The 23,353-nt window shown below is 44.4% G+C and overlaps 1 protein-coding gene across 6 annotated transcripts in view; it reads right to left on the minus strand.

Moving 5' to 3' along the window:
- Window positions 1-23,353, minus strand: part of LOC141086571 (NXPE family member 2-like) — a 724,795-nt gene that overhangs the window by 370,995 nt on the left and 330,447 nt on the right. For all 6 annotated transcript variants that reach the window (XM_073572721.1, XM_073572724.1, XM_073572718.1 and 3 more), the window contains one exon: window positions 10,620-10,694. In XM_073572721.1, coding sequence (XP_073428822.1) covers window positions 10,620-10,657 — 38 coding nt within the window. In that variant the 5' untranslated portion in view covers window positions 10,658-10,694. The remainder of the gene's footprint in view (window positions 1-10,619; window positions 10,695-23,353) is intronic.

Consider the following 23,353-nt stretch of genomic DNA (forward strand, 5'->3'; position numbering starts at 1 on the left):
CTCCCTGCTCCTCCGCTGTGTAATCTGGGCCGTCAAATCCATACTGTGCCTGACACCGTCTGAGCCTGCCTCCTGATGTATAGACATATATTTTGAATGTGTACACTATGCTATCCATACATGTTATCCGGGGATACGGTACCCTTTCTCACCTTTGTGCAATCACGTGCAATCCATACTGGGCCTAACACCGTCTGAGCCTGCCTCCTGATGTATAGACATATATTTTGAATGTGTACACTATGCTATCCATACATGTTATCCGGGGATACGGTACCCTTTCTCACCTTTGTGCAATCACGTGCAATCCATACTGGGCCTAACACCGTCTGAGCCTGCCTCCTGATGTATAGACATATATTTTGAATGTGTACACTATGCTATTCATACATGTTATCCAGGGATACGGTACCCTTCTCACCTTTGTGCAATCACGTGCAATCCATACTGGGCCTGACACCGTCTGAGCCTGCCTCCTGATGTATAGACATATATTTTGAATGTGTACACTATGCTATCCATACATGTTATCCGGGGATACGGTACCGTTTCTCACCTTTGTGCAATCACGTGCAATCCATACTGGGCCTAACACCGTCTGAGCCTGCCTCCTGATGTATAGACATATATTTTGAATGTGTACACTATGCTATCCATACATGTTATCCGGGGATACGGTACCCTTTCTCACCTTTGTGCAATCACGTGTAATCCATACTAGGCCTGAGAACGGCTGGCGAGCTGTTAAGCAAGCTACAGCACCTGGGGTTTGCACACGTAAGTTTTTCATTTTTTCAGGAATGACGGTTAGGCCTAATTCCGGAACTGCGGTTGACCTGCACTTACTGGGAAATCATCGTTCGCGGGTAATAATTGTAATCACGGATCCCCATCACTAACGTTGTTCAGCGGGTTATCTGCACCTTTAAGCGACAAACGCTGGCCTTTTCAGTGTAGCGCACATGCAGCCACGGACATGTAAGGGCATGACACACCAGTTATTGGCCTATCTCATGTTCCAGAGCCTCACGTGTCCCTCTAGTAAGCCGGACTCGGACCGCGGGGCATGACGGAGTCTCGTTCGTTAATGGAATTAAGCTTGCAATGTGTGCATCTTTTCTGTAGCTGGCATGGTTGAGGTTTCCCAGGTGGAGTCGAATTAAACCGTAGGCTCCACTCCTGGTGGTGCCCTTCTGGACATTCCTTTAAGGTTCAGCTTTGCAACCATACTGCCCACGTAAAACAAACACTTTGCCTTCATGAACGCTGTTTGGAGGGTCATGTCTCGTGGGAATAACGCCGCCCAATCAGTTTACCTGCTAGAGAGATCCTTCGTTGCTCCCAAGCATGACATCACACTCCCTAGGAGGAAGGTAATGCCACTGTGGCGACCGTACTCCTGGGGGCGACACAAGTGCACTGATGCCCAGCCACTGCTCGATGAATCTGCTCGTACATTCACCCAGACCACTACATTCCCCTCGCATGCTACACGGCCTGAATCTGACCCTGATGAAACTCAGGTTACCCTTCCCATATACAGTTCCATCTTACACGATGACAAAGAGGAAGCTGCAGATGAAAGTGCAGGTTCGGCCCACCTGCCATCAGACACACCACCATACTATCAGGGGCCCTGTGCCAGTGCCGTCGCCAACGAGTGGGCCCCCCCTGCTTGCTCAGGATCACAGCACTTGCAAGGTTGAAATACTGTGCAGTGAGATGGAAGATGGGAACGACGAGGAGTCCAGACTAGTACAGGGATTCCCTAGCGAGGAGACTTATTTCATTGTTTTCAATGTTGGGACAGCAATTTTTGGGGAGCACTATACTCTGGAGAATGATAGATGGGGCCCACCATACACTGGAACATTCCAAAGGTGGACATCAGACACTGGAGCAGCATTTACAGGGCCCATTATACACTAGAGCATTAGAAATGGGGCCCATTATGTTTGGAGCATTATTTGGGCCCATAAGACAGTGGAGCTTCATCCATGGGGACCAACATATACTGTAGCATTATGTGGAGCTCATCATATACTGTTTCAAACATTATATGGGACCAATGATTCTGTATGGAGAAATAGATGGGCCTTGTCATGAGATGTAAAAAGTGAAGTATTTTTCATTGTACTATACCGCTATTTCTCTGCCATATCGGGCACTGGAAAACCTGGAGCCAGCCCTACCCCCCACAACTTTAGCCAAATAACCCCCATTTTTCAGTGTGTAACTTGTATTATGAAGTTAATTAAGGTTGACAAGCTTAAGTAAGAAGAATTGATGCTTTTGGCATTCAAATGGGCACTGTGGGTGTGTTTCCTGTCCTCCTCTCACTGCCGACTTTTATTCCCCATTGACTTACATTGGGTTTCATGTTTCGGGACGACCCCAACTTTTCCCTATAGTCGGCCGATCTTGCTCGACCCGACTTTTGAAAAAGTCGGGTTTCACGAAACGAAACTCGACCCTAAAAAAACAAAAGTCGCTCAACTCTACTAGTAACCAGATGTAGGCCAGAAAATGAATTCACAACACAGTACAATTTTTATAACATTTTTTTTTATGGTCAAACCCAGACTGAGTGTGCATCTGAGGGTGACTCCGGAAATATTTAACGAGATTTCAAATTTGGCTAACACTGTATACAGCTGTACGCTTCTGATACAGTAACCTTTTTTGCTATTTAAATTCTGGTGTAATCCATAATAAGCCTGTTAACATCTGTCTGTTACTCCAGAAATATATTTGGAGCTTTAAGATTACCCCAACACTATATACAGCTGTACGCTTGTGTTACATTACCCATTTACAGCTTTTCATATTCTTGTGTAATCCATACTGGGCCTGAGAGCGTTTGTGTCTGCCTCCTGAAATATGTACGGAGATTCATAATGTTTACACTATACTATATATACCTTGTATCTGGTGATACTATATGCTTTTTCAACTTTTTTATTTTACTGTGTAATCCATACTGAGCCTGTGAGCGTCTGTGTATGACTCATGAAAAATATACATAGATTTACTGTTATCCCTAGACTGTATAGAGCTGTACGCTTTTGATACAGTACCATAAATCTGCTGGTATTTGGGTCCATTTTTCAAAACATGAGGAAGTATGGTGGAAGAGGACGTGGACGTGGGTGTGGGGGGCCACCTGGTGGTGCATCTGCTGGTAGTGCCAAAAACACAATAGCAGCTAAGGCAGGAGGTATTGAGCTTGCGTCATGGTGCAGCTCTGGAAGGCCTGTAAGGCTCTGCTTTCTGGGAGTAGGTAGACTGCTTTTAAAGCCGGAGCATCAGGAACTGTTTTTGGCTTACATTGCTGAAACCACCTCCAGCTCTATCGCCTCCTCTTCTGAAGTTTAAAAAAATGCAAGCACTGAGTCATCAAGTGCTGGCTCCTGGTCAGGAAGAACCCCTTTCCTTGTGTCCTTCACCCACAGCAAAAGTGAAGCATGCGGCAGCACACACTTCAGATTTCTCCATGGAGCTTTTTTCACATACCATGCCTGGGTTAATTAAAAATGGGGTCCATCATATACTGGAGCATTAGAAATGGGGCCCATTATATAAGAAGCATTATTAGGGCCCATTATACACTGGATCATCATCCATGGGGCCCATCATATACTGGAGCATTCCAGATTGGGAACATCAGACACTGGAGCAGCATTTACGGGGCTCACTATACACTGGAACATTAGAAATGGAGCCCATTATAAATGGAGCATTATTAGGGCCCATCATACACTGGAGTATCATCCATGAGGCCCATCATATACTGGAGCATTATAAATGGGGCAGATCAGACACTGGAGCAGCATCTATGGGACACATTATACACTGGAGCATTAGAAAAGGGGGCCCATTATATATGGAGCATTATTTAGGCCCATCATACACTGGAGCATCATCCATAAGGCCCATCATATACTGGAGCATTATAAATGGGGCAGATCAGACACTGGAGCAGCATCTATGGGCCACATTATACACTGGAGCATTAAAAATGGGGCCCATAATATATGGAGCATTATTTGGGCCCATTATACACTGGAGTGTCATCCATGAGGCCCATCATATACTGGAGCATTCCAAATGGGGGACATCAGACACTGGAGTAGCATTTACGGGGCTCATTATACACTGGAGCATTAGAAATGGGGCCCATTATATATGGAGCATTATTTGGGCCCATTATACACTGGCGCATCATCTATGAGGCCCATCATATACTGGAGCATTCTAAATGGGGGACATCAGACACTGGAGCAGCATTTACGGGGCTTATTATACACTGAAGCATTAGAAATGGGGCCCATTATATATGGAGCATTATTTGGGCCCATCATAAACTGGAGCGTCATCCATGGGGCCCATCATATACTGGAGCGTTCTAAATGGGGCAGAACAGACACTGGAGCAGCATCTATGGGGCTCATTATACACTGGAGCATTAGAAATGGGGCCCATTATATATGGAGCATTATTTCGGCCCATAACACACTGGAGCATCGTCCATAGGGACCATCATATACTGTAGCATTATGTGGAGCTCATCATATACTGTATGGAACATTATATGTGACTAATTATTTGGTATGGAGAAATATATGGGGCTCATTATTCTGTATGGCGCACAATGTGGTGACCATAACACTGTATGGAGTAATATACTGTCTTTTTTGAGCTATTGTACAATTTAAAATAGATCAGTGTCAACACCTGGGCAGGCTGAAGATTCCACTTGCCCTGAAGAAAATCGAGATGAAACCCAAAGTTACAGAAAAAGGGCAACATCAGTGTGGCAGAACTAGCTCTATTATTCAGAGCGAATTCGGCCAAGGGCAAAAATGAGACCCAATCATCCTGATCAGCAGATATAAAACATCTAAAATAGGACTCCAAAGTCTGGTTTGTTCTCTCAGTCTGCCCATTGGTCTGTGGGTGAAACGCAGAGGTGAAGGATAACTGAATTCCCAGCTTGGAACAAAAAGCTCTCCAAAATCTGGAGACAAACTGGACTCCTCTGTCCGACACAATGTTCTCAGGAATCCCATGCAACCGAACCACCTGTTATAAAAACAAGGGCACCAACTCTGAGGAAGATGGCAGCTTTGGGAGTGGTACAAGATGGACCATCTTAGAGAATCTATCACAAATCACCCAGATAACAGTCATTCTCTGAGAGGCAGGAAGATCAGAAATAAAATCCATTGAGATATGGGTCCATGGCCTCTTGGGCACCGGCAAGGGCATCAAAAACCCACTAGAACAAGAACAGGGTTTAGACCGGGAACAAGTCCCAAAAGACTGCACAAAATTCCTGACATCACGAGATAAGGTGAGCCACCAAAAAGACCGAGTCACCAAATGTCTGCTACCAAAAATACCTGGATGACCAGCCAACGCGGAGCAATGAACTTCAGACATCACTCTCTTCCTCCACTGGTCAGGAACATACAATTTTCCCATAGGACAACGCTCAGGTTTGTCCTCCTGAAATTCTTCCAGGGCACGTCTCAAATCGGGCAAAATGGCAGAAAGAAATACCCCCTCACCTAGGATGGTAGTAGGTTTGGTCACAATAGGAGAATCAGCAAAGAAATGAAAGAAATGGCGTCTGCCTTAACATTCTTAGGGCCCGGAAGAAAGGAGACCACAAAATCAAAATGCGTGAAAAACAAGGCCCAACTAGCCTGTCTAGGATTCAAGCGTTTGGCCGACTCCAGGTAAATCAAATTCTTGTGGTCAGTGAGGACCACAACTTGATGTCTAGCTCCCTCCAACCAATGTCTCCACTCCTTGAATGCCCACTTCATGGTCAACAATTCCCCATTCCCCACATCATAGTTGCATTCAGATGGGGAGAACTTTCGGGAAAAGAAGGCACAGGGATTCATTTTAGAAGTCACCGGATCTTTTTGGGAGAAAACAGCTCCTGCACCAATCTCCGAAGCATCTACCTCTACCTGAAATGGAAGTGAAACATCAGGTTACTGTAAAACTGGAGCAGAAGTGAACCTCCGCTTCAGCTCCTGAAATGCCAAAACAGCCTCTGGAGACCAATTCAGCACATCAGCGCCCTTCTTGGTCAGATCAGTGAGTGGCTTGGCAATACCAGAAAAATTAGCTATAAATTTACGATAGAAATTAGCAAAACCCAAAAACTTCTGGAGAGCCTTCAAAGAAGTGAGCTGAACCCAATCATAAATGGCCTCTTCCTTGGCCGGGTCCATTTCAATAGTTGACGGAGACAAAATAAATCCCAAAAATGAAATCCTCTGTAAACCAAAAAGGCATTTTGATCCCTTAACATACAGGGAATTCTCCCTCAAAATCCGGAACACAGTCCGAACATGTTCCACATGAGAATCCCAATCACTGGAAAAGATCAGAATATCATCCAAATAGATGATCAAAAACTTATCCACAAAGTCCCGGAAAATATCATTCATGAAGGACTGGAAGACAGAAGGGGCATTAGTGAGCCCAAAAGGCATCACCAGGTACTCAAAATGTCCCTCCGGAGTGTTAAACGCCGTCTTCCATTCATCCCCATGCTTGATGTGAATCAGATTATACGCCCCCCTGAGGTCAAGCTTAGTAAACCAGCAGGCACCTTTAACTCTGGAGAATAAATCAGAAATCAGGGGTAACGGATACTGATATTTAACCGTAATCTTGTTAAGGGAATGATAGTCAATACAAGGCCTTAATGAACCATCTTTCTTAAGGCCCTTTTACATTTAGCGATGCACCAGCGATCCGACCAGCGATACGACCCGGTCAGGATCGCTGGTGCATCGCTAAATGATCGCTAGTGAGCTTTCACACAGAAAGATCTCACAGGTACACGGGCGCACCTTCAAAAGTGCGCAGCGCACGGCAAAATCCTGCTAGCGCACGGCCAGCGCACGATCTGCGCACCCTATACTAAAGATAGGGTGCGCAGATCGCAAGCGTCCATGTGCGCTAGTAGGCGGCGATGACTGGAAGGGGCGGGCAGGGAGCCGGCAGGGGGCGGGGCTTAGCGGCGGCCGTGCGCAGGCCGTCGCTGCGCTATAAAGCGCAAATGTGAAACCGGCCTAACTCTCACTAAATACATCATGAAAATCAGCCAAATAGTCAGGAACATCATAAGACTGGGTAGAGGTGGAGAAAACAAGAGCACACCGACAGCCCCAACTCACCACAGACACAGATTTCCAATCCAAAACTGGATTATGGATTTGCAACCAGGGAAAACCCAGAACAATAGTATCATGCAAATTATGCAGTACTAAAAATCTACAATTTTCTTGGTGGTCTGGGGCAACCCACATTATCACCTGGGTCCAAAACTGGGGTTTATTCTCCGCCAAAGGAGTAGCATCAATACCCCTCAAAGGAATAGGCGTCCGCAGAGGTATCATGGGAAAACCACAACCTTTAGCAAAATCCAAATCCATCAATTTCAAAGCTGCTCCTGAATCCACAAAAGCCTTGGCGGAAAATGTGGATAAGGAGCAGATCAGAGTAATTGCCAAAAGAAACTTAGGTTGTACGCCACCCACAGCAAATGTGTGTGCAAAACGTTTCTCTTGTTTAGGGCAGACAGAAATAATATGAGAGGCATCTCCACAGAAAAAACACAGCTTATTACGCCTTCTATACTCATGACGTTGCACCCTAGACAAAACTCACATTGCATAGGTTCAGACATTTGTTCAAAAGGTGGCAACACCTCTCGTGTAGTTTTACGTTCACGTAAACGCCGATCAACTTGAATGGCTAATGACATAGAATCGTCAAGACCAGAGGGAACAGGAAATCCCACCATAATATCTTTTATGGTTTCTGATAAACCCTTGCGAAAGAGAGCTACCAAAGCACCATCATTCCATGTAGTAAGGACTGCCCACTTTTTGAATTTTTGGCAGTATAACTCTGCAGAATCCTGACCCTGGTTCAATGCCAATAGTTCTTTCTCAGCTTGATCAATAGCATTAGGTTCACAATACAACAACCCCAAGGCTTGAAAAAATGCATCCACATTAGTTAGAATAGGATTTTTAGGTGTCAAAGAAAACGCCCAATCCTGGGGATCGCCGCGCAGCAAGTAGATGACAATTTTAACCTGCTGCGCAGAGCTCCCCAATGAGTTAGGCTTTAAGGCAAGAAATAGTTTACAATTATTCTTAAAATTCAAAAATTTAGACCGATCCCCAGAAAAGACATCAGGAGTAGGGATTTTTGGTTCAACAGCATGTGATTGAGCAAGATAGGTGGAAATTCCCCGCACTTCAGCATTGAGCTGCTCCACACGATCAGACAATTGCTTAATCTCCATTAAGAAAAAATCCTCCTACGGCCCCAGAGAAAGAGAGGAAAAAATACATATAAAAAAAAATCTGACACTTTTTTTTTTTTACAATTTTTTTTCCCTGCTTTTGAGTACCCTAGAATCTGCGGCATGGCTGGTGATTCTGTTATGAATGAGTCACCGAGGAGGAAAAACAAAAACAAGCTAAGCCACAGAAAACCAGAGAGGTTGGTAGCTAAGCGGATTGCAGACCCCTGATCCTATCACACAACTAGCAGTAGCTGTGGAGCGTGCGTACGATGATCCTAGACGCCTCGTCACAGCCGGAGAACTAAATATGCCTAAAGCAAGAAAAGGGGAAATCTAAACTGCCCCAGAGCAGACCCCAAAGCAATAGACAGCCCCCAAACATGTATTGATGGTGAGACAATGTGAAAACACAAACACAGATAAAAAGATAGGCTGAGCAAACGATGGGGCCCACACTAACTAGAAAGGACAGGAAAGGAAAGATGCTGTCTGCAATCACGCACAAAAACCCTGCAAAAAAAATGTCCAACACTTTCTGATAACAAAAACCCTTAAGTCGCTAGACTTCAAATCCCTATATCAGCACTCTGGTATATTCTGAAGACAGAACAAAAACAGACCAATCTGATCAGGTTCAAAAAACAAACTGGCATAACCAAAGACATAACAATGGAAATTCAGCACAGCCCCAGCAGGGGCTGGCTGACCACAAAAGCTGAGTAAACCAGACGAAATCTCATGTGAAAAATAGCAGAGCACACTTAGCTTGAGAAGGCAGGAACAGAACTGGAAACCAGTGCTACCTTACACTATCTATCTACAGTTGTGCTCAAAAGTTTACATACCCTGCTTTCTTGGCTTTTTTTCAGAGAATGTGAATGATAACACCAAAACTTTTTCACTACTCATGATTAGAGGTTGGCTGAAGTCATTTAATGTCAAAATAATGTTTTCTCTTTTTAAATCATAATGACAACCCAAAACATCTAAATGACCATGATCAATAGTTCACATACCCCATTTCTTAATACTAGGTATTGCCCACTCTAACATAAATGACAGCTTGGAGGCTTTTGAGGTAGTTGTGGATGAAGTTCTTTATTTTCTCAGATGTTAAAGCTGCCAACTCATCTTAGCAAAAAGCCTCCAGTTTCTGTAAATTCCTGGCCTGTCTAACATGAACTGCGCGCTTGAGATCTCCCCAGAGATATTGAGGTCAGGAGACTGAGATGGCCACTCCAGAACCTTCTGCTGTAGCCAATGACAAGTCGACTTGGCCTTGTGTTTTGGATCGTTGACATGTTGGAATATCCAAGTATGTCCCATGCGCACCTTCCGGGCTGATGATTGCAAATTTGCCTCCAGTATTTGCTGGTAACTTGCTGCATTCAACTTTCCTTCAACTTTGGCCAAGTTTCCTGTGCCTTTCTAGATCACACATCCCCATAATATCAGCAATCCACCTTCATGGTTTACAGTAGGCATGGTGTTCCTTTCATCATAGGCCTTGTTGACCTCTCTCCAAATTTAACATTTATGGTTATGGCCAAAAAGTTAAATTTTGATCTCATCACTCCAAATTACCTTGTTCCAGAAGTTTTGAGGCTTGTCTCTGTGTTGTTTTGCGTATTGTAGGCAAAATACTTTGTGGCATTTGTGCAGTAATGGCTTTCTTCTGCCGTTTCGACCATGCAGTCCATTTTTTTTCAAGTGCCTCCTTTTTGTCCATTTTGAAACAGCCACAATTTTCAGAGAGTCCAGTATTCCATCTGATTTTATTTGTGGGCTTTTCTTTCTATCCCAAACAATTTTCCTGGCAGTTGTGGATGAAATTTTTGTTGGTCTACCTGACCGTTGTTTTGATTTTACACAGCCCCTGATTTTCCACTTGTTAATCAGTTTGAACACTGCTGACTGGCATTATCAATTCCTTGGATATTTTTTGTTTTTCATTTCCTGTTTTATACAGTTCAACTACCTTTTCCTGTAGATCCGTTGACAATTCTTTTGCTTTCCCTATGACTCATAATTGGTGATGAGTGAATATGTTTGGAAAACGACCGCCAAACATAAATTCAGCACAAATATGGCACATTCGACATTCGCTTCATGCAGAAGTCCATCTCGGATCATACCCCGGTTCTCATTGACTTCCTTGTGGGTCCTCCCCCTGACAAGCCATTCTGCTGGAAGCTTAACTCAGCTTTGCTATATATACCAGAGTACAAACAAGAGATAGAAAACGCTCTCTTAAACTACTTCAAGGAAAACGTACCTCGTGAAGTAGATCAGTTCACGGTCTGGAACGCCCATAAAGCGGTCCTGAGGGGTTGTCTTATGCAAATTCTTTCTAAACATAAGAAGAGAAATAGGGAAAATATTACAAACCTACAGGCCCAAATTAATTATCTAGAGAAAAAACAAACAAACTTAAAAGTTCCTTCCCAGACCGTCCAGGCTGAGATTTTGAGACTTAGACAGAGTTTGAGATCTGAAATCTACCAGAAATATGATGCAGTCATCAAAGCATCTAGGTACAAATCGCATGCGTCTCTTAACAAGCCTACCAGGTTTATGATGAGGAAATTAAAAAGAGAAAGAATTAAAAGGAGAATAAATAAGATAGTATCTCCCTCGGGTGACCCCAAAACTCACCCTAGGGACATTGTCAACTCGTTTGCAGAATTCTTTAAAAATCTCTATAACCTGAAAGATGACCCCCAAACACTGGTGGTTAACTCGAATTTTGTAGATTCTTTTCTACAGAGTATCGATCTACCAAGAGTCGATGAACTGAACTTGAATTATGTCAATAGCCCCTTTACAGAGAGAGAAATTGTTGACGTTATCAAGAAACTGCAGTCCCAAAAATCACCAGGGCCGGATGGCTTCTCTGGATACTACTATAAATCCTTTTCAAAAGTTCTGGCTAAAGAGCTGGCTTCCGTCTTTGATCTGGCGTCCTCTCGGGGTTCCTTCCCAAAGGAGATGTTAGAGGCAACAATTATCATGATTCCAAAGGAGGGGGGGGACCCCGAGAGGATACAGAGCTATAGGCCAATATCGCTCATAAATAGCAATATTAAAATCTACTCAAAGATCATTGCAAACCGATTAAAAAACATCCTTCCACGTCTGTTGGCAGATGATCAAATAGGCTTTACAGAGGGTCGCCAGGCCTCAGACGGAACTAGAAGGGTGTTGAATCTGATAAATGTAGCGAACAACCTGAGAACCCAAACTGCTTTTCTGGCACTGGACGCCGAGAAGGCGTTTGATAGGCTAAACTGGCTTTACTTAAAAGCAACTCTCGCTAGATTTGGCTTTGACGAGAAGTTTCTATCAACAGTCTTCGCCTTGTACTCGGGTCCTAGTGCCAGGATTTATGCAAACAATTTCCTCTCCGACCCGTTCGACATTACCAATGGCACGAGACAGGGGTGCCCCCTGTCCCCCCTTCTATTTGTGCTTGCCATAGAGCCCCTAGCCGAAAAAATAAGAATAAACAATGATATTAAAGGCTTTGAACTGCCATCACGAAATTTTAAAATTGGATTATTCGCAGATGATCTATTCCTCACGCTACTGGATCCTGCAAACTCCATTAAAGCCCTTTCAGTTGAACTAGAAAAATTCTCTAGAGCATCTTATTTTAAGATAAACCCAAACAAATCAAAATTTATAACTCTAAACATGAAACAATCTGAAATTAACAAAATAAAGGCCCAAACCCAGTTCATTTGGGAGGAGAAAGAGATTGTCTATCTAGGGATTAGAATAGCTTGATCAATCCAAGCCACAGTTAGGGCCAATTTAGACAGCATTATAAAGACTATTACAGGCGATCTATCCTTTTTGGCTCAGCTAGAGACTTCCATCTTTGGGAAGATTCTGTCAGTCAAAACTTTTATCCTTCCCAAAATTTTATACATATTTAGGACTTCACCAGTTAGCTTTCCGCGCCAAACCATTGATAAAGCTCAAGAGCTCATCCGACTATTTATTTGGAAAGGTAAAAAAGCAAGAATATCTGCAGACTTGATGTACAAAAATAAAAAACATGGGGGCGCAGGACTGCCCAACATATACGCTTATTATCAGGCCTCGCTCATTAAACAGAGCTGGCACTGGTTTACTGAAAACATGACGCATCCAGCTTGGTATGGCTTGGAGAGAGATGCTAGTGATAGAGGTTCATTGCAAAAGCTTTTCTTTAACTTCCTTCTGCAAAAGCCCAGTGCAAACTCATCTCATCCTATATTCCGGCCGATAATCTCAGCCTGGAGGGATCTCATTAAGCCGACTAAAAATACCAAAAAAGCAGAGCAAATCTTAAAGTTGCCTCTTTCTTCATTGGCACTGATGGATGATCTCCAGATACCGGAGGTTTGGGGAAAATCTGGAATTAAAAGGGTGGGGGATGTTTTTAGTGGAGTGGAGTTCCTGAAATTCGGTGAGATCAGGGTTAAATATAATTTACCGTCATCTGAGCTAGTCTTTTACAGCATGTTGAAAGACAGAATTTGGAAATTCATAAAAGGGAAGACTTTGAATTATGAAATGCTAACTTCACTGTTGTGCAACCTTAAAAATAAAAACCTCTGGAGTCTGCGTAATTTGTATAGATCTGTCATCAAGGACCTAACGAGCCACAAAAACATATACATGAAGAGATGGGAGTCCGATTTTGGTGCTGGAACGATGCCATCAAAAACACTTACAATTCCAACATATCAATGGGTCTTCATGAGAGTTATTTCAAATTGTTAAATAGGTGGTACTATACCCCAATGAGGTTATCACATTTTAACACAGAGCTATCTTCCTTGTGCTTGAGAGATTGTGGACACCAAGGGAACCTCTACCATATTTTCTGGGGTTGTTCAAAAATCAAAAACCTCTGGCTTCAAGTCACACAGCACATTAACCTCATTGCTAAGGACTTCACAATTACACCCGAAAGAGCACTTCTTTCATTAGACATGGAACAATTTGATGATTCGGTAAGACACATTATCATACACATCCTCTTAGTGACCAAGACCATGTTAGCACAATGGTGGAAGAAAGCAGAGGTTCCCAAGTTTTCAGACATACTTGACAAGATAGGCTAACACAGCGATTTAGAACGCAGATTTGCGATTAACAACAATCACATTCACAAATACTCAAAAAAATGGAAGACCTGGAGCAACAAATTTTATATCAAATAGACTTAACAAGAGGCACTATATTTTGAAGTTTAAACCTGGGCACTTTAGTACTGGGATGCTGTATCTCCTTCCAAGAATGTTACCCCATAATAAGGATTGTCGATTTTTTTTTTTCTTTTATGTTGTTATTCGATATATGTTATTCTATGCCTATTTGTGGGTTCTCTAGTTTTTAAATTTTTTTCCATACCTGTACAAGGTTGTTTATTCCCCACTCCCTTCCCTCCCTTCCTACCTTCTTTTCCCTACTCTGTTTATTTCTAAAAAACCAATAAAATTATTTGAAAACAAATATGGCACATTCAGATTTGTGATAGGAAACAAGCGCTAAATTTTATAAAATCGGAAAAAAATCAGTAACATTCGGTAAAAAGTGCGGTAAAATATTTGCGTTTCCACAAAAGTATTTTCAGCCCTTTAGCAACGATAATGGTGGTGCATCTTGAGCGTTTGGCATGTGTTTGAGGGGAGGGGGTTTGCGGAGCTCATAGGCAAGGCATTCTTGTAAGCAGTCATTTATTTCACAATGTCCTGACACAACGGCTTGTGTCGTGGCTGCTCAAATCACATGTCCCTCGGCATATAAATAGCGAATATAATGTGTTAGCGCCATTTTGACACTGCAACAGTGCAGAGAGGCTTCTCCTGGCACTGCCACTGTTAACAGCAAGATATTAGCTAGTTAGTTAGGTGGTTGTTTATCAGTCAGACAGTGTAGCTAGCTTTTAGGTGTTGGATTCCTGCCTCTGCACAGGAAGAATCCCGAGCCTTGCCTTCTGCGGTCTCCCATTCAGTCCCAGTTGCAGAAGAAGCTGCTCAGCAAAGATGTCATTCCCGGCATCTTGATCAGGCCAGTGCTGTCGGTTCAGTTGCTGCTGTCATCTCAGGGTCAGCTATAGCAGCCTGCACTGGTCAGCAGCAAGCAGCTCCTGGGACTAAGTTTTTCTTTTGGGCTACTGAGCATGCCCGCAGGTCGTCCTCTCATTGGAGGCCGGGGGTCACATGCTCAGGTCCTGTTGCAGTTCGGATTGAACCATCTGGAAGGTTCAGGAAGGCTGCGCCTATAAAAGGATCGCACGACCACACAGCTGTGCGCTAGTATAGACTTTTGTTGTTAGTTGTGTGTATGATGATGGATGCATGAGACTGGTGACTGACATTAAAAACTCTGGTTGTGCTTGTGTTAGGGAATTAGAGTTGGAGTCAGCACCAATGGGTGGCAATGCTTATGCCTCTGTGCTCCTAATATCCACACCCACTAGAGTCCAATTGTGCCTACCCGTACAGGGCACTTTCGTACTTTCGTAACAACAACTGCCTGTGCAGCACCGTGCGCAAGTTGTGCGCTATCTTAGCCCAACCCAGGGCGATTACTGGTGTCCACCAGAGCATGCTGCACACACTTGAGCGCTGTATCTGTAGTGTATCTACTGCTGGCCTCGCAGTGGCGGCACCGCGCGCTTTGCAGGACTAGAGGGACTCTGACCTCGTGTCCATGGGGCTGAGTTCTGTGACCATTTGTGGAGCGCTCCTCATTGCCGAGCTCTGTGAGCTTGAACAGGCTTCGGCATTTATGTTTACGGGTAGTGCGGCTCTGTGAGGTAACAGAGCCCGCTTTTGTACACACCGGGTCAGCGGTTAACCTGCCGGTGTCTAGTTAGTGCAACAACATATAGTCTCTGCCATTACAGAGCAGCAGTTTTCCATCTCTGCACGGTGGACCCCGGGCTGCGAACGCACCTTATACCACCTTTATTATTTGGTGCGTTCCGCCAGCCCCTAACACTAGCTACTGTCCAGTGTGTCTGTAAAATTTACCTTCCAGCATTTTTTTTCTTTTTTGGCCATTACTGAGGTCCACAGACAAAGCCAGCTGGGCACATGTCCTACAGGTATGTTGTGCACTGCTTCTATTGTGCTCCCTGCACGAGTATAGGATTCTAAATAATATTTTTTCACTAGCTAAATGTGAAAAAGCCTGATTTATCCCACGTTGTTATTTAGTGCTGTGGTGATTGTTTCATATCTGCAGACCTAATGCGCGTTAAAGCAAAAGTCTAGTTTTTTCTGTCGCTGAATGTGATACAGCCCGCCGTATCCCACATTGTGATTTTGTGTCATCCTATCAAAAAAACTGGAGACCTCTATTAAAAACAAAGAACAAATCTTTATTAAACACAATATCAATTCATTAAACATAGGGATTGTAAGGTAGCACATGATTAGACAACACATGGTACATTTAGGTAAGAAGTAGTATCAATAATATCAAAATAATTTTTATTGCATAATTATTCTCAAAAAAGTCGTCTTACTCTTAAGTATATAGATGTGGAGTTTTACATAATATTTACCAAAGTGGACTCATTATTAACATTCAAGTACAAGATCTAATAACACCACAAATAATTTTAATCGAAGAAGAGGATATATTTTTAAATATTGTTATACGTAATTTTTATATATATATATATATATATATAAAAAAAAACGCTCAGGGCTGGATTAGATGATAATATACAGTATATTTCTATTGTTACACTGCCATCTAGTAGCAAAGAAAGGAATGGTATCTTATGAACAATTTCAGAGCAATTCTCACTATCAAGTTCCTTACAAAAGTTCTAATGAGGGCAGTGTCGAGCACTGTTTATTAATTATATATAATCATGCTACAAAATCAATAATGAGCATGTATAGAAGGGTCAATTAAAAGTGCAAAGTAGTGAAATATAAAAGTGCTATAATAGTGCTAGGCAGCCCTCATATTAAAACACATATACTTTTAGCCTTTAAGACGACATACCACAGATTCTGTGCCTATGGACCATGTGTAGGAGAGCCCCTAACGCGCGTTTCGCATTCTTGCTTCTTCCGAAGAGGTGTACTGTGTCCTCAGCTATTGATCTGATATACCTCTCTGATTGATTACCTCTGGTGCTGTAAATGTGCGGCGCTGCCATCATAGAGGTAGGCATCTCCATCGTCCGTTTCAGCGTCTTGTATCACATTACCCACAAGCCACTGCTCGATATATCAGAGCCAGGGGCGGGGTAATCATTAGGATGGAAGGACGGAGGGGAAGCTAACATATGCGTGGGTTAATTCATGTAGTGCACCCTCCATCATGTTATCTCCAACATCCTATACTTTTATTATGATTTTATGTGACTTAATATGCCCATAATAGAGATGGTAAAATGATTTTAAAGGACATATCAAGTTTTTTCCACCCATAAGCATAAAAAATGGTAATTAGAAATCAAATATACCCAAAATGGCATAAAAAAAATCAGCAGACATTCTTTCTTTAAAAACATTAAATTTAATGTCTGTTGAAAACCATGATTTTTTATGCCATTTTTGGTATATTGGCCAAAGAGAAGTGACGTAGGAATTCGCCCACATGTTACCTACATTCTTACAGCCTCATTGGCAATGTTAAAAGACCCAGCTGCCCCCACCTCTATACACGCCCCCTGAGGAAGATTATACAAAATGTGCGTTGGGGTGGCGGGAAGCACTGCCAAACCCCACAACAATACAGTGGTTCGCTGCTTGGACCTTCACTGCAATAGGTACCGTATATACTTGTGTATAAGCCGACCCGTGTATAAGCCGACCCCCCCCTAATTTTGTCACAAAAAACTGGGAAAACTTATTCACTCGCGTATAAGCCTAGGGTGGAAAATGCCGAAGCTACTGCCCTTATAATGCTGTACAGTGAGTGGCCCCTTACAATGATGCACAGTGAGCAGCCCCTTACAATGATGCACAGTTATTAGTGGCCCCTTACAATGCTGCAAATTAAGCAGCCCCTTACAATGATGCACAGTTATTAGTGGCCCCTTATAATGCTGCACAGTGAGCAGCCCCTTATAATGCTGCACAGTGAGCGGCCCCTTACAATGATGCACAGTTATTAGTGGCCCCTTACAATGCTGCAAATTAAGCAGCCCCTTACAATGATGCACAGTTATTAGTGGCCCCTTATAATGCTGCACAGTGAGCGGCCCTTTACAATGATGCACAGTTATTAGTGGCCCCTTATAATGCTGCACAGTGAGCGGCCCCTTATAATGATGCACAGTTATTAGTGGCCCCTTATAATGCTGCACAGTGAGCGGCCCCTTACAATGATGCACAGTTATTAGTGGCCCCTTATAATGCTGCACAGTGAGCGGCCCCATATAATGATGCACAGTTATTAGTGGCCCCTTATAATGTTGCACAGTGAGTGGCCCCTTACAATGATGCACAGTTATTAGTGGCCCCTTATAATGCTGCACAGTGAGCAGCCCCTTAAAATGCTGCACAGTGAGCGGCCCCTTACAATGATGCACAGTGAGCAGCCCCTTACAAAGATGCACAGTTATTAGTGGCCCCTTACAATGATGGACAGTGAGCAGCCCCTTACAATGATGCACAGTTATTAGTGGCCCCTTATAATGCTGCACAGTGAGCGGCCCCTTACAATGATGCACAGTTATTAGTGGCCCCTTACAATGCTGCAAATTAAGCAGCCCCTTACAATGATGCACAGTTATTAGTGGCCCCTTATAATGCTGCACAGTGAGCGGCCCTTTACAATGATGCACAGTTATTAGTGGCCCCTTATAATGCTGCACAGTGAGCGGCCCCTTATAATGATGCACAGTTATTAGTGGCCCCTTATAATGCTGCACAGTGAGCGGCCCCTTACAATGATGCACAGTTATTAGTGGCCCCTTATAATGCTGCACAGTGAGCGGCCCCATATAATGATGCACAGTTATTAGTGGCCCCTTATAATGTTGCACAGTGAGTGGCCCCTTACAATGATGCACAGTTATTAGTGGCCCCTTATAATGCTGCACAGTGAGCAGCCCCTTAAAATGCTGCACAGTGAGCGGCCCCTTACAATGATGCACAGTGAGCAGCCCCTTACAAAGATGCACAGTTATTAGTGGCCCCTTACAATGATGGACAGTGAGCAGCCCCTTACAATGATGCACAGTTATTAGTGGCCCCTTATAATGCTGCACAGTGAGCGGCCCCTTACAATGATGCACAGTTATTAGTGGCCCCTTATAATGCTGCACAGTGAGCGGCCCCTTACAATGATGCACAGTTATTAGTGGCCCCTTATAATGCTGCACAGTGAGCAGCCCCTTACAATGATGCACAGTTATTAGTGGCCCCTTATAATGCTGCACAGTGAGCGGCCCCTTACAATGATGCACAGTTATTAGTGGCCCCTTATAATGCTGCACAGTGAGCGGCCCCTTACAATGATGCACAGTTATTAGTGGCCCCTTATAATGCTGCACAGTGAGCAGCCCCTTACAATGATGCACAGTTATTAGTGGCCCCTTATAATGTGGCACAGTGAGCGGCCCCTTACAATGATGCACAGTTATTAGTGGCCCCTTATAATGCTGCATAGTGAGCGGCCCCTTACAATGATGCACAGTTATTAGTGGCCCCTTATAATGCTGCTGCTGTCGCTGCCTCAATTAAAAAAAAAAACCTATATACTCACCTCGTCCCTGCTGCTGCAGCTGCTGCTCCTCAGCGTTGCTGGCTTTGTACAGTGACTTTCAGGCAGAGGGCGCCTGCTAACTACGTCATGGCACCCTCTGACCTGAAAGTCACTGCCAGAGGAAGCAAGACAGCAGAGCGATGCGCAGTGGTGGAACGGGGGACAGGTGAATATGGCTCCCTCCGCTATACTCACCTCTCCTAGCATGTCTCTTGCAGCCCCCGTGCTTATTCCATCTTCTCAGCGCTGTTCTTCCTGCTTTCAGCGGTCACGTGGTGCCGCTCATTACATATGCGCATATGTAATGAGCGGCACCACGTGACTGCTGAAAGCAGGAAGAACAGCGCCGAGAAGATGGAATAAGCGCGGGGGGCTGCAAGAGACATGCTAGGAGAGGTGAGTATGATCTCCTACACCCCCGCCAGGCACCGGTATATGACTCGCGTAAAAGCCGAGAGGGGGTCTTTCAGCCCCAAAAAATGAGCTGAATACCTCGGCTTATACGCGAGTATATACGGTAATTTAACACGTTCTCTACCTGACTACTTTGGTATCTACTGTATATGTGGCATGAAATATGAAGCACTAACGCTTATACTATAATTATATACACTTGTATGTTGCTATGTGGACAACTTTAAAGAGACCTTTTTACAAACGAGGGAGTTGCTTGCTTATTTGCATGTGAATGGTATCCCTTTCAGCATAATCCGTTTTAAAGAAACAAATGCGGATTTTGATTTAGCAGTCCTTCTTGTTCATGATGCGTCTAACTTAGCAATTATACTATATGTGATTTTAAACAAATATATTAATAAAATATTGGATTTTTTTAATGGACATTTTTGTGTAAGTGGTTACCTTTATGTAATCCAGACACTGGAAGAGTTCTGAGTCACAGTGTTGGATTTTCTACTAACATCATACAGTAGGGGATATGTCACTTTGAAATTGTTTGGAGCATCTACTCAATGTTGTTCAGGCATTATCGACAGGCCCAAGTAAATTCTTCTGCTACTAACATCATTCAGTAGAGGACATCTCACTTTGAAATTGTTTGGAGTATCTAGTCAATGTTATTCAGGCGTTATCATATGACACTGTAGGTAACAGCAGGTTCGCAGGATGCAGTGACGAGATGCGAGACTGGTTGAATTTTGAAAAGCAAACTTTTTATAATTTAAAGCTGCTAGGGCTATACTAAGTAACCAAAAAGGGGTAACAACAGTTGTCCTCGCAGGGACTCAGTACAACCAAACACTATTTGAAAAGAACCCGCTAACCTGGCCGAGGCCAGTTACTATGGGGCCACGTTATAGCCATCTACGGGTCCTTATACTCTATAATATCACTTATCCATCCTGACATCCCTCGGCGCCTCTGTGGAAGCTGCGATGTTGATGAAGCTGCTTTGGCGTCTTTGATGAGGCTGCTGTAGCGTCTTTGATGAGGCTGCCTTGGCGTAGCAGCCGCTGGGCCCAGCTGCTGAAGATTTGGAATAGTCTTCGGGCGCCCCAGCGCCCAGGAGGAGTTGGGGCACAACAGGCCCTGATGGAGTCCTGAGATGGAGTAACCCCCTGCTGTAAGAGCGGGGTTGCGCTTTTTAGCGAATTCAATGGGACTCCTGTCCCCAAGCAGGGTTGTGTCGCAGTGCTCAAGAGTGGCAGTTTACTGGCCACGCGCACAGCCTGGGGCTGTGTGCAGAGTGTCTCTGTTGGCAAGGAACAGGTCCCAACTGCCGACTGCAGCGGGGTGAATGCGACTGTGTGCGGTGATAGACAGGCCACAACCATGGGCTGACGTGAACCGGCAGCGTCCGCGGGTGGCAGCGGGCAGGTCGCAACCGCGGGCTGATGGGGAATGGCAGCAGCCAGGAGAGGGAGCGGACAGGCCGCGGAGGGCTCGAGCTCAGCGGTAACGGCCGAGGATGACCGGGGGCAGATCGTAACCCGGGATTGGGGTGAAGAGACAGTCCCCTGTCGGTAAGCTCGGTGCCTCTTTCCTGAGGGCCACTGCGTATCTACCCTCTGCTGCTGGTCTCTTCGCTGAACTGTCAGTGTCCTTCCCGCTCTCTCACGCCTCCTCCGTCTCCTGCTCCGTGTCTGACGTTTCACCAATTGCCTCCTCTGTGCGCTCCCTGCCCCTTTTATACTTGCCCCTCCTCTTGCTGTCCTGTCACTCTCTACAGTTCACTCTCCTCCTCTATCCCCCGGGTACTGTTTCCTTAGGAACTCAGATGGCGGTCCCCTTCGTTCTGGCCCAGACACTCTGTGGGGATCCTCCTCCCTACAACACCAAAATATTCTTCTGTTGCTAACATCATACAGTAGGGGGACATCTCACTTTGAAATTGTTTGGATCCTATCTTCTAGATGATGCGCATCTTTGGCATCCAATTTCTCACGGTCTTCTTTTATACCTAGCTTGAGACACACATCTGTTACACCTATCTTCTGATAAGCATCAACTCCCTTAGGCTCACCGCAGAAGCCCACATCAAAGCGAGGGGACATGTCATGGTCATGTGTGTCTGGACGCAGTGAGTACCGCAAGGCGAACCCATATGACACACATGACCCTGGATACAGCGCCTCCAGTGGGGCGAATTTAAATAATAAGACGTGCAGCTGGATACACCGCCTCCAACTGGCGAATTTAGATATTACACGTATATATACAAAAGTCTGGAAATCCCGCCTCCATTAAGGCGAATTTAAATAATGAAGGGGAAACCTGGATGACAATAACAATAGGGGCCCTGCAATAGGGAACGGGGAAGTGGAGACCTTCTGCACGCCCCTGAGCCAGAGTCCCTGCACTCCTAACGTTGCCTATGCCGGTTCCGCACCGGGCGACGCACGCGTACCTTAAAACCCTGACTTGCCCTGCACCTAAACCCTCACTAGGGAATTGGTCGGTGCGGAAACTAATCCCACCACTGCACTAAACACACATAAGGGAAAATGACAATACAAGGGGAACACCACTTAGCTTTGCTCTGTTGCTTACGCTCCCAGCAACAGAGCCCACCACCTGAGTGCATCTTCTCTTCCAACAGGATCCATCACAATAACCGGATCCATCACCATAGTGCAGCCTTGGAGCAAAGTCCACCACCAGTTGCAGCTGCCCAGTAAACAGAGTCCTAAAGATGAGTCCAGCTTCTGCCAAAAAGTCCAGCATGCTTGAGTCCAACTTTTCTGCCAAAAAGTCCAGCATGCTTGAGTCCAGCTTTCAGCAACCAAGTCCAGCATGCTGAGTGCAACTCTCACCATAGTCACCACTCCACCAAGTCATGCAAGCACTTCCTGCTGACACCATAAACTGCGACTCCACCACGCCATGCCAGCCCTTCTTGCAGACCCCATCTTTGGACTCCACCAATCCATGCCAGCACTCCTTGCAGACTCCATAGCTGCCACTCGTCCCCTCTGGCTGGGCTGCCCAGGACTCTTGTTCAGCTCCATCTTTCACCCAGGATTACTTGTGAATGACTAACTATCACCAACAGTGACCAAACACACGTGACACTCTTATAAAGAGCCTCACACCTGATTTGTAATTACGTGCACATTAAACCAAAGAACTAAAGTGTGATACCACTCACCACAACCGGGGCGACTAAGAATGAACAACACCACGTGTAATAATTCTAATGGCCACCGGGGGCAATCACACCACTTTGGCACACAGCCAAGGGAAAGAAAGTTGCTTTGTGCATTTAAACTGTCAGATCCAAACTGAATCATGACAGGACACTGACATCTGACGTACTATACCGTCCAATGTCAGTAAGGGGATAAAGTCCACAATAATTATAATAAATACCTGCTATAAAGTATCAAATAACTACAATCAGAAACAAAACAAAAAGTAACAATCAAATCATATCCCAGCAAACATAGCCCATGAAGCAATTTTAATTAGGACAGAAAGGCTGGCAGCTACAGGGAGAATATCTGGAAAGATGCCGCTTAAGTTTTGCAATGGGCTTCATTTTATATGGGTGGTGTCACCAAATACATGGGGATTAAAGAAGGGTTTAACTGCAGAAATGTTAGCAGCAGAAGACATGGAGTAAGATGAAATACTGATGTTGCTTAGCCAATAAAGGGATCCATGTAGATAAATAACTTCAGAAAATAAAATATAAACATCCATGCAAAGAATAAATTGCCTCATCGTGGCAATAATTGCAGAGCTGTAGGAGAGATCAGAGCAACATAGGGTTTTATCCGAGGAGTATCACAGGCGATAAATTCAAAATTACGCTTA

The sequence above is a fragment of the Dendrobates tinctorius genome, unplaced genomic scaffold (assembly GCF_039654945.1).
Source record: "Dendrobates tinctorius isolate UK_male_01 unplaced genomic scaffold, ASM3965494v1 ptg000032l, whole genome shotgun sequence".
Taxonomy (NCBI): Eukaryota; Metazoa; Chordata; class Amphibia; order Anura; family Dendrobatidae; genus Dendrobates; species Dendrobates tinctorius.